A 13,177-nucleotide genomic window follows, 5' to 3' on the forward strand; every position below is an offset into this window, starting at 1 on the left:
TGTAACAAAATATTTTAAAGGAAAAGAGGGATCTTGTAGTTAAAGCACAGAACTGGGAGTCAAGATACCTGTGTTCTGTTCATGGTTTGCTGCATGCTTCCTATATGACGTTGGGCAACTCACTTAGGACCCTATTACAGATTTATCTACTGATTTTGGATGTCCACTCTGATTTTGGATGACACCTAGGGCCTAAATTGCTGAGGGGCTGATCATTCTTAGCTCCCACTGAAATGCTTAGCACCTCTGAAAGTGAGACCATAAGTGTCCTAAGTGGGACACACAAAAATCGAAGCACCAGAATTAGTGGGCACTTTTACAAAACTTGATCCTTCAATGCTTAATTTTATTAATCTGTGAAATGGAATTGTGAGGCCTAAATCATTAAGACAGCCTCAAATAGAAGTTACTATAAAGGTGCAAAGTATGATTATTATAAAAGTTTATTGTTTCCTGTGCAATCGGAAATTAAGCTGATGCAGATTAAAAAAAATTAATTCGCAACCCAGCTGAATTTATGTAGAAGTTTCTAATTAAGAGTATTTAATAAAATGTTAGTTTTTAGCATCAACAGTAAGTTGTGTAAACCATGTACAAAGTTTTACATAATGGAAACTATTGAATGATATCTCACTATGTATTTAATTTCAGATACTTTTGCCTATTTACAGCAAATGTTTGAACTGAACAGGGTGTCATGAATTAGCCTAACATAAAGGCTCAGTTTTCTTGAATACATCACATTCCTTAAAGACAAAGTAAATAATTCCTGCTATGTAAGCAAACAAGTTATACCTTTGAATTAATCCCCAAACACATTTTGTACATTTCAGACCATTTAACGTGTGACACCATAATACAGACCAGTACAAGCAATGTTTAATTTATATTGTAAACATATATTACTGCTACACTTAATCTACAAAGCAGTTTGCATGTGTTTATGTTGGAGTGGGGGATGGATTACAGGACACCTTTCATGTGACAATTAACATACATTCACAATTTTCAGAGAAAATTCAGAAATTTAAGATCTTAGATTATTAGGGTGAAATGCTGACCCTATGGAAGTCAGTGGGAGTTATGCCATTGACTTCAGTGGAGCCAGGATTTCATCCACAGTGTAGAAAGTGTATCTCTCTTTGGACTTGTTTGTATTTCTTTAGACATCCTTGTGTTTGCTTTTTAGTTGAAATGTGCATTGCACTGTATATAATTTATATTGCATTTGTTCCTACATAACATATTCTGTGAATCCTTCATTCTGGGTATGGTACAGTACCTACTCTGTATTGATTCATTAAGAGTATCACCGCATTGCCCGCTGCTTTAAGTTAGCTCTGAGTGCAATTGTCTTTCAGTTTTGCCCACCCATTTTGGACATCACCAATCTCCACCACTGCTAGGGACAAATTAAATTTCGCATTTACTTGATGTGGTTTTACATACATTAAGAATCAATTCTCTCTCATCCATTAACAATATATCAGAAATTATAGTTTGTCTGAAAATGTGTTTTAACTTAAATATATCTGGTGTAATAAATATCACAATTTTAAAAAAGGACAAGGTAGATTAGCTTTGTGAATTTGTTGATGTTTCTCCTTGGTTTGCATTTTCTGCTTGCACTGAGTGATTCAAAAACTGTCCTGTAGCTCCAATATATAACCTGGATCGCATTGGCCATTTCTGAAAGACAGGATACAAACAAGGTGTCCAAAAAGTGAGTCTCTCTAAAACATGTGATATGATTTCTGAAATATAAATGAATGCAGAACTTCAAATAGTAATGAAGTCTATGGTTATCTCCAAAAATGTTTGGTTTTTAGTGTCAGTGCTCAAATAATAATGAACAAAATTATTGAAAACTGTATAATGCAATCTCACTGTAGAATGCAGAGTTGCTGAAAATCCCCATGAACCAACAGAAAAAAACATGGTAAATTGTATTCATGTGCAGAATGTAAACAAATGTTGTAGCTGTATATTAGGTAAAAACAGAACATTCCTTTATATGGCAACAGGAATTTTATTTTGAGGGATAGCTCAGTGGTTTGCGCATGGGCCTACTAAGCCCAGGGTTGTGAGTTCAATCCTTGAAGGGGCCACTTAGGGATCTGAGGCAAAAAATTGGTCCTGCTAGTGAAAGCAGGGGGCTGGACTCAATGACCTTTCAAGGTCCCTTCCAGTTCTAGGAGATTGGTATATCTCCAACTATTACTTTATGGGGGGGGGCAGAGGGATAGCTCAGTGGTTTGCACATTGGCTTGCTAAACCCAGGGTTGTGAGTTCAATCCTTGAGAGGGCCATTTGGGGATTGGTCCTGCTTTGAGCAGGGGGTTGGACTAGATGATCTCTTGAGGTCCCTTCCAACCCTATGATTCTATGACAAATCACTTAGGCAGTCATAGCATTTGGGCAGATTGCTGCATCTATGAAGAAGCCAGTTGACTTCAGTTTTTCCACATGCTATCAATTGCTGTATCAGAGCCTGAAGACTGACTACATAACAATAGCACTTAACTCAATATATCTGCTCCCTATCAAAATCATATCTGATCACTCACAATTTTTTATTCCTGTTGGCTCTTGGAGATCCAACACAGTTCTAGGAGAGAAAGCTGGAATATATTTCTTCTTGTTCATTATCAGAACAGTTTACTTATTTCCAATTACAAGGCAAATAATTTACACTGTACAAATCTACTGACAGCACTGTGGTTGTATAGTTGGCACTGAGGGCATAACTTCAAGTATCGGAATTACATAGATACAAATGAGGACAATATTTAGGATGCAGGAGAAGGAAAGAACTCAGATTCTGGGTTGATTCTGTAGGGCTGGGCATTAGAAAAGCCAGCCTTTTCTAGACATTTGATATAGAAATAGCTGAGACACAATAAATACGGCACCACACAATGCTATTAGTACAATGACACTTCTCAGAGTAGATCTGCACCTTCAGTGCCATTCTCATGAGGTTGACTTCAATAGGGCCCAGGATATCACCCATGGTTTAGAATGGCATCAGAACCCATCAAGAAAACTCAGATTTAATGTCACTAAAATAAGAGTGACAAATAAACAAACATGGATATATAGGCATAATTTCATTGAGGAGTTCTGGTGTAAGAGTAGCACTCATGTCTTAAATCTAACACTGAATTTCTATTGTCACATATATGGTACCACTATGTCCTGGTTTTGTAATATTAGACATACTGATTGAGATTTCAAAGTAGTGCCGGGCATTTAACCATTAATCTTCCAATTTCAAAATTATTGTGTATTTTCATCTTCAAAATTGAGTTTCCATTGTCACATATACGAAATCTATTTTTCTATTTCATATTATTTAATAAAAGTTAGTGGTTGAGATTTCAAAGCAATTCAGGGGGATTTAGATACATATTGTTGGGGGTATTTATAGCCACTTTATGGCTTAATGTTTTTAACATTGCTACTTTTGTGGCAACCCCCTTCCCCTTCTCCCCGCTGTTATTGTAGAGGTGCATTATTTTTTTAATTTATATTGCTGCAGCGTTTGTAGTTTTTGCTATAAAAATAAATGTTAAAAGATGTTGAATTTTATAAAAACATTGAGGTAATAAAGCCAGATGAAACTAGCTACTTGTGTTTGGCTTGAGAGGGGAAAAAATAATAATTCAGCAAAGACTGCCGGGAAACACTGGCAGCTGCTTAAAAAGTGTGTTGGTTAGTTTTTGCAACTTTGAATGAAAGATTTAAATGGATTTTTGGTGGAATTTTTAAAAAGCTAATTAATTTTAAGCATACCAAATGGTGTTTTACAATCCAGGAGTGTTGGTTTAGGTTTCTAAAACCTTGCATAATTACAAAAATGTATTTTACATTTATTTTAAATATTTTGCTTAATACCTCTGGTGTTGCTCAAATTATTTTTAGATAACTATACCCAGATTACATTTTTTTACTTGTACATTTGGAGGCAGTTAAGTTTAAATGGAACTTACCCCTTTTTTCTTAGTGATTTTGACTAAATTGTTTATAATTATATCGTTAGAAGTATTGGGTTTTTTTGGGGGGCGGGGGCTACAGCAATTATTTACAATTGATTATTTACAGACCATGGGGGGGGGGGAGGGAAATGGTCTTTTTTCGAATGGCTGTACAGGTTTTTGGAGACAAAAGCATAGTGGTGGTAGTTGTTACCACCTGACCTTTTGTTTGACTAAGAGGGTTTAACCGGGTGAGAATGCACTGAGTTGTACTGTGGTAACCATGTTTTATTATTAAAATTAAACAATTTTTAAATTTACTGTCATGTTTAATACTTTTATTGTACTAACTTGCTTGATATTTTTAGCACATTGTAAAGTTTTTAACTTTTACATAAATGCTTTAATGTTTTACTTAAAAAAATTGTAAAGTGACATTTTTAGCCAATGTTTTTGGTGGCTTTGAGCTTATTCTTGTGCTTTTTTGCACATATTTTTAGCTGCAATTACTTTTTTTTTATGATTACCCTGGGTTTTATTTTTTAAATGTTAGTGGCATTTAATGGACCTTTGCTGTGTTCTACCAAGCATTCTTTTCCATAAGTATTAAAAGTACATTTAAATTTTTTTATGTTACTGAATTTTTTAGGAGAGAATTTTATACTATATTTTAGTAACATGGATTTTTTCTTGCATTTCTTGTCTAATACTATTTTTGGGAGTTCATTTTCCATCCAGTTCCAGTCTTCCCCTATCACTTTCCTGTGGAGTCCATAGGAACATCTTTTAAATCTAACCCACTCCTCCAGTGCCCTGGAAATCTCCTCTAATTGAAATCCTTTCAGTGCCATTGCTAAACTGCTGAGTTGCAATCCTTGAGAGTAAAGCTACATGTATAATAAACTAAGTTACCTGCTCCAGATGAATGGAATTCGGAATTCTAGTCACAGAACCAGTATGTTAGGATTTTTTTTAAGACCGTGTTTTACTTGACTTTTAAGAACGTACTTTGACTTTAGATTTTGTTACTTAAGTATTTTTTATTTGGCATACAGCAAAACTATGCTAAGTTAGGGTGTACCACACATCCAAAGTTATACAAAAAACCTTTATAATATTATACACACACACACACCATTGCATTTACTATACATTGCATTACATGTTTTGGGATTGGCTTTATTTCGTAGTAACCAATTTTTTTACAGCATGCTTTGTTCACGCACTAGTCATATATGACTTACTCTTTACCTTATTTTGTGTTTTAGGCTTATTTTGTTTATAGCAAATTATTAGGGTGTTTCCCCTTATTGTAGTTAGTTCAAACATTTTGTTTTTTAGCTTATTTGAGCCATTTACCTGTTTTAGTTACCACAGACATTTTGTTTTTAACCTGATCATTTATTTCCCTTCCTAATCCTAACTTCCAAGAAATGAGGATTTACCCATAAGAATGGCCCTACTGGGTCAGACCAAAGGTCCATCTAGCCCAGTATCCTGTCTTCCCACAGTGGTCAGTGCCAGGTGCCCAGAGGGAATGAATGGAACAGGTAATCATCAAGTGATCCATCCCCTGTCACTCATATCCAGCTTCTGCTAAGCAGTAGAGGCTAGGGACACCATTCCTGCTCATCCTGGCTAACAGCCATTGATGGACCGATCCTCCATGAATTTATTCTTTTTTTTAACCCTGTTATAGTCTTGGCCTTCACAACATCCTCTGGCAAAGAGTTCCACAGGTTGACTGTGCGTTCTGTGAAGAAATACTTCCTTTTATTTGGTTTAAACCTGCTGCCTATTAATTTCGTTTGGTGACCCCTAGTTCTTGTGTTAGGAGAAGTAGTAAACAACATTTCCTTATCTACTTTCTCTACACCAGTCATGATTTTATAGACCTCAATCATAACTCCCCTTAGCCATCTCTTTTCCAAGCTGAAAAGTCCCAGACTTATTAATCTCTCCTCATACAGAAGCCATTCCATACCTCTAATAATTTTTGTTGCCCTTTTCTGAACCTTTTCCAATTCCAATATATATTTTTTTCAGATGGGGCGACCACATCTGCACACAGTATTCAAGATGTGGGCATACCATGGATTTATATAGAGGCAACATGGTATTTTCTGACCTATTATCTATCCCTTTCTTAATTATTCCCAGCATTCTGTTTACTTTGACTGCCTCTGCACACTGAGTGGATGTTTTCAGAGAACTATTCACAATAACTCCAAGATCTCTTACTTGACTGGTAACAACTAATTTAGACCCCATCATTTTATATGTATAGTTGGGATTATGCTTTCCAATGTGCATTAGTTTGCATTTATCAACATTAAATTTAATCTGCCATGTTGTTGCCCAGTCACCCAATTTTGTGAGATCCTTTTTTAGCTCTTTGCAATCTGCCTGGGTCTTAACTATCTTTTGTAATTTTGTATCATCTGCAAATTTTGCCACCTCACTGTTTACTCCTTTTGCCAGATCATTTATGAATATGTTGAATAAGACTGGTCCCAGAACAGACCCTGGGGGACACCACTGTTTACCTCTCTCCATTCTGAAAACTGACCATTTATACCTATCCTTTGTTTCTTATCTTTTAACCAGTTACCAGTCCATGAGAGCACCTTCCCTCTTAGCCCGTGGCAGCTTACTTTGCTTAAGAGCCTTTGGTGAGGAACCTTGTCAAAGGCTTTCTGAAAATCTAAGTACACTATATCCACTGGATCCCCTTGGTCCACATGCTTGTTGACCCCATCAAAAAATTCTAGTTTAATTACTTATGTTAAGCCAGGCCTACAACTGTCTATTAATTTTAAAATTATAAAATAAAAACAAGGATATTTGGCTCACTTTGAAAGGCAATAAAATATCTGTCTCAACATTTTTATTACAACAAATCTGATATGAGATATTAAATGGATCACTATTAAGGTATCTGAAAATGATCTATGTTAGTTTCTTTAAATGTAATCATGTTTCTTGTTCAGCATATATAAATTGTACTTGCATTTTTATTTTAACTTTCATACATTTGTGTATGGTAAATATTCGTTATGCTTGTGTATTGTAACTGTAGATTTTATAATCTCAAATGTTCACATCTAGAGCTTTATTAAAAGTGAATACTGTGATTTGACCACAACATACCTTTTTGTATTACCAACACCCATTTAAAAACAAAATTACTATTAAGAGGATTAGAAAATGAGCCAACTATTCAGTTTATTCTAGTAGCCAGAGAATTGTGCATCTGCATAGTTTGACTGCCCATATTAATTAAATGCTTCCCCGGCTTCTGTCTTTTTTTAATGGTCTCCAAATATTACAAGGGCCAATCCTGCTCACTGCACTCAGTCAGCTAGTTCCATTGAAGTCAGTGGGGTGTGTCATGTCAGTAAGGGGCAGAATCTGTCCCGAAATACATAACAAATATTGACTGTTCCATGAAATATAGCCAACTTCAAGTTAAAACTTGATTTAATGGATTAAATATTAGATGTTTTGTTTTCTTAAGAAGTCTCTACTTTTTCTAACTGATTTAAGTGAATCTCTTGTGCTTATAATGCCATGTGAACCAGTAACCTACATCTCTGAAAATGTACATTTACTTTTAAAGTATGAACAATTACAGTTTCCATAATGAACAATGAACTCTCCTTGATTGTCTTGGGAACTAATATTCAAGGAACTTGTGGGAAATCCGAAAACATTTCAAGATTAGTCCTAATTGAATCATCTGAATTCACCAGAATGTTACATGTAAAAAAAACCCAAAGTATTCTTTAAAAAAAAAAAAAAAGCAGCCATGACATTAGAATCGAAGGAAAATAATTGAAGATACATAAATTCAGCTGTCCAATGCATTTTTTCATCCCAAACTACTCCTTCATGATAATGCTTCCCCCACCCCCTGCATCCTCACAAGTTTTTCTGAAGGAGAGCTAACACTATGATTAAAAACTAGAGTGAATGCTTAACAAAGAGACCTTAAAGTGCCCTTATATATTTAATGCATATGCAGCCAAGAAGAATTAGTGCCCCACCTAACATCTTGACCTAAACCTGCGATTGGATCAGTGAGAGAAAGAGAACAACCCTACTTATAGCGCCAGGCACTGTACTGTTTGGAATCATCTTATACCCAGGTATAGTCACTAGAATTGGTACTAAAGGATTTTGTGACCCATACTCTGGGCTTCACCTTAACAGTGAGCCTTTGCACTAGGCCCCAGTGTTCTACTGCTGCCCATTTCATTCAGTTGTGCCAGCTTTAACTATGCTAGAGAGCTTGGGCTTTTGTATTTTAAACCCTGATCCAAAGCCCATTGAAGTTAGTGAAAGGACTCTGATTAACGCCAATGTGTTTTGGATCAGGATCATTTAAATCAGTGGGAGTTTGGCGTCTAAATACCTTGGTGCCTAAAGATTGTGGTGATTGGAACTACTGGAACTACTCATATTAGACACTATTTTTGATTCAGCAAGGTAAATATGAAGATTCTGGCTGTCCCTCAGCTGCCTTACCTTGACCGGGTGCAGGTAGCCATCCCCTCTCAGGGTGCCCAATCCCTCCCCAGGCAACTCTTCCTCATCCTGTAGGCTACGGGTGAGGTGTGCAATGTAGGTGGTGGCCAGGAGCAGCACATCCAACTTGGAGAGCTTGGTGTCAGGTGGGACAGAGGGCAGGGTCCTCTGCAGCTCCAGAAAGGCCTGGCGCAGGGTCTGCACTCGGCTACGCTCCCGGGCAGCATTTGCAGCTGCTGGTCTCCCAGCAGTTGTCCCAACTCGTTGTCCAGCTGAGGAGGAGGAGCAAGAATCACTGCCAGATGCTGGGGGCAGCAGTGAGTCAGGCTCCAAACAAGAGTTGGAGATCTCCTTGCTGTTCTCAGATACATTTCTACAGTCCATTTGTGACTTCCTGGGTGGACAGGGACCTGTAATCAACAAGAGCAGCTCTGAAACCATCCAACCCCTGCAGCAGTAGCAGTGCTGCAAACCCATGGAGAAGCTCAAAAACTTCAGCGAGAGAGCAAATAGACCTTCACGTGCAGTGCAAAACCTTTCTGTCCCAAACCCACATGCATGTACTCAAGGGTAACATAAGCCATCTAATATGCTGGGACAGGAACTGTGGATGACAACTTCATTCCTCTGGCACAATGGAACTGTCTACAGCAAGAATGTGTACAAGACAGCTTTCTTAGGAATCAGTCCAAGACTGGAAACAACTTCCACAGGATCTAGGAACTAACAAAATCCTCAATATCTTCCATTCAACTGGAAGGTTCACTTCTTCAACCTTGTCTTTGCTAATATAAACCCATCATATATTATATAAATTCTCACACAATTTCCTCCCTGAGAAAGGGAAGACATGAAGGAAAGACCACATTTGAGTGATGCCAGTAATGTCACTTGCACTATTGGAAGGTATTCACTTGGTAGTTGTACAAGGAATAGAATAGAAACCCCAAAAGTTGTCAGCTAGAGCAAACATCAGGATTCCTACCTGCAGAACTGTGGATCACTGCTCTAGTATGCAGTGTTATTTTATCTGTGTTGGTCCCAGGATATTAGAGAGACAAGGAGGGTGAAGTAGTATCTTTTATTGGACCAACTTCTGTTGGTGAAAGACAAGTTGGTCCAATAAAAGATATTACCTCACCCATCTCGCCTCTTTAACATCCTGACATGGCTACAACAACACTGCATACTAGTTTTTGTTTATAATTTCTGTTTTGTTATTTGATATTTAAAAAAAACAGGTCTCATGAAAGATCCCATTTCTAACCTATTTTCTAATCTCATAGGGCCATACTTCAGTGAAGTGCTGGAAAGCCGACAGAAAGCAACGAATTAATGAGGGCAGAATTTGACCCATTATTATGTAACACCAGAAGCAGGCCATGAATCCTTTCATGTCTGAAATTGTTTGAAGATCATCTAGCTAGCTCTATCCTCTACATTTAATTTTTTTTTAATTTAAACTTTATTCCAGTTTGGGATTTTTTGTCTTTGTGCCAGAGGACCTAAAACTGTCCCTTGAAAACTACAACAAAAATCATTTGGAGAGAAGCTTAGAACAATCAGTGAAAAATTCCTTCCTGACTTTCAGAAAGGCCTGTCAGATAATCCCAACCACAAAACTGACTAATATTCCTTTAATTTATTCACTCCCATATAGTAACCCAAGTTTTGCTTCAACTACATTACTACTATACTTGACTCCACCATCTCAGCTGGCAGTCCTTTTCACCAATTCACCACTCTTTGTAAAATAATACCTCCTGAAGGACCTGATTCTGAAGCCTTTGCTCAGGCAAAACTACTGAATGTATGCCAGATATTTCATATATGACAGGGGCTGGTTCTCCCAAGTTGGAGATCGGCTGTCATTAGTGCTCTCCTGTGTAAACAAAAACAAACAAAAAGTTAATAAACCTTCTATTAATTAAATCCAAAGACATTGTAATCTGATTCTGCAAAGTATTTAAGCATATGCTTAAATCCCATTGAAGTCATCATATTATAGAATGGAGATGGGCGTAGTGAACAAAGGCTATGGGGAGGAAGAGAGAGAGGAACAGGCAGAAAAGAAAAAAAGAAGTGGAAATAGAAGAATGAGGCTTATAGGTCAGCTCTTTTATATTGTCCTCTCTAATTTGATGATGGTGTATGTGGGTGCATGAATGAATGTTATTTTATTTTGCTGTGATTGATTTGGAATTAGTTTGGCTCAGAAGAATATATCAGATAATATGTTTGAATACACTTGTTCACTTAATAATATCACAATCTAAACAAAAAAATGTGATATTATTTACAAAATACTTTTACGTGGGTTGTAAGTGCTTGTAATTCAGAGGAAAATCCCCCATAGGTGTTAATATTTTATTAATTTCACAATGAAAGATTAATTATGTAAGTAAGAACTCTCACGAGTCCCTGTGAACTTTTTGTAAGTAAAGACTTGAGGACTGATACAGAGTTATACTGGTACAGTGGAGCTTAGTTATACCCTGGTAACTTATATCCAAAAACCTAGTTTCCTCATCCTTCTCATTCTCTCTCTCTCTGAGGTGGGGAGCGCTCCACAAAGTACATTGGCTGAAATTCTGACTCCACTGGAGTCAATGGCAGAACTTCCATTGACTTCAGTAGGGCCAAGATTTTACCTGTGCACTGATACTAGGTTTTAGATCAAGTATGTAACACGGTACCCTGTAGACCCAAAAAAATGTAAATGGCAATATAAAAAAATACAAAGTATTTGTTTATGGTAGAATCTGTAATCAATGAGTTAGCGGCTTTCTGAACCCAGAGCTAGACTGTATTTGTTATGAAGTACTGCTCAATAGATTCATTGTTTTCAATTAAACAAAATTTCATACTTGGGACTGATCCTGCATTTTTTGCACACCCAACATTTTCTATATGGACTTCCTTAATGGGCCTCTTAAAGAGAGATGTTTCAAAATACAGTCTATTTGAAAACAAAAATGTATAAAGCCAACGGCTAGCAAAAAATTCCCATTTAATTTGTTTTTAAAATTCCACTGGAAACAGCTTTTTTGTTTTTGTTTTTTTCCCATTTTAAACAAATAAAACATTCCCTTGCCATATAGGTATTTGCAAACCCAAATATTACAGCATTGTGTATAGACTAATCTGAAAATGAAATAGTGAAAGTAAATTATAAAAACATCTTTCTGTTTTAATAGTCTAAGGTGTTACTTGTATATGCTTTAAATGTATGATGTTACATGGACATCATCAATTTGAAATCTAGTCAATTTAAAACAACAAAAATAGTTAAAAGTAGTTTCAGGTACTACATCATCCCTAAGCCCTTCCACCCATTTTTTGTGGTTTTACAATCACATTTTCTTATTTATAAAAATATTTTTCTCTCCCTTGTTCCTGTATGAGAGAAACATTGAGACAACAGGGGAATCTGATTATCTAGTTAACTGTGCAAGAAAAAACAGTGAAAATGAGTGTACAAAGTAAACAAATTGGAAAAATATGGAGAGAACATTTTGGTAATTGATTTATAGCACTCTTCAGGTGTTATTTGCAACAATAATAGGTACAAAAATTTCAGACTGATTTTTTTTTAAACTGATGATGTCCATTTTATCTGTCTGTGACCATGTAAATGGAAATATTTTGATCTTACACAATGACACATTAAGTACCTGTATGTCTGAATGAGATGTTTTATATATATATAAAAATTTAAATTTAAATATATATATACACACACACATTGTGCAAGACGTGTTTTATATGCATATATATATATATGCATATATATATATATATATATATATATATATATATATATATATATATATAACACGTCTTGCACTGTGTATGTGTGTGTATACATATATATCACATCTTGCACAGTGTGTGTGTATGTATTAGTCAGTTTAAATACACACACACACACACAGACATCTTGCACAACATGTAAGTGCACACAAAGTAATACACACTATTAAATAGTCTTTCCTTTCAAAATCTGTTTCTCTCTTTGCTAATAGATTTGTCCCAGTTCTGCATACCATTTTCTATTTAAATCCACATTTTAGACAAGGTTACCTTTGACAACTTCCCTTCTGTGGGATTTTTTTCAGATGCTAATGATTTCATTTATTTCTGGTACATCAACAAACAAAATTACATACAAACATTCAAAAGTGGTACACACAACGAGTCCTTGGATGGACAGCTGTGGCAATTTGTTTCTAGCTTTGGACATTGACTTGAACTTTTAGGGGATTTTTTAAAATTGAAAAATGGTAAAGAAATGAGGAGTGATTCTATTCAATGTTAAATACTTGGGATCTTTATCTGCATTATCTACCTCCACCCCAAACTTCTGCCTAACAGCCTTACCCCTTCTCGGGGGTGTCTGTTAGTCAACAAAGGATCAGATACATATTAAAGAGGGGATATTTAAATGGACTAAAAATTGTGCAATTTGACTAAAAATTGTGCGATTTCGTACAGTTTTATCTGTTCTGTTACAATAAATACTATGGAACTTACATTGATTAAAGTTAGACTTCAATACAGTGTATGAATTAGGAAGAGTTTTACTAAAGGAATAGTTTGATTTTAAATCGTGAAGCTAGCAATTGAAAAGCTCTGCCGCAAAGTCTATTTAATTTAATATAAAATGTTATATA

At 35.9% G+C, this 13,177-nt stretch overlaps 1 protein-coding gene across 1 annotated transcript; it reads right to left on the minus strand.

The window, feature by feature from the left end:
- Positions 1-959: 959 nt before the first annotated feature.
- TCF24 (transcription factor 24) lies at positions 960-9,041 on the minus strand. Its single transcript, XM_039524953.1, has 2 exons — positions 8,505-9,041; positions 960-1,689 (listed from the first exon to the last, which is right to left on the minus strand). Exons 1-2 carry the CDS (start codon positions 8,979-8,981, stop codon positions 1,576-1,578), a joined length of 591 nt encoding a protein of 196 aa, XP_039380887.1. The 5' UTR covers positions 8,982-9,041; the 3' UTR covers positions 960-1,575.
- Between the last annotated feature and the right edge of the window lie 4,136 nt (positions 9,042-13,177).

The sequence above is a fragment of the Mauremys reevesii genome, linkage group 2, assembly GCF_016161935.1.
Source record: "Mauremys reevesii isolate NIE-2019 linkage group 2, ASM1616193v1, whole genome shotgun sequence".
Lineage (NCBI taxonomy): Eukaryota > Metazoa > Chordata > Testudines > Geoemydidae > Mauremys > Mauremys reevesii.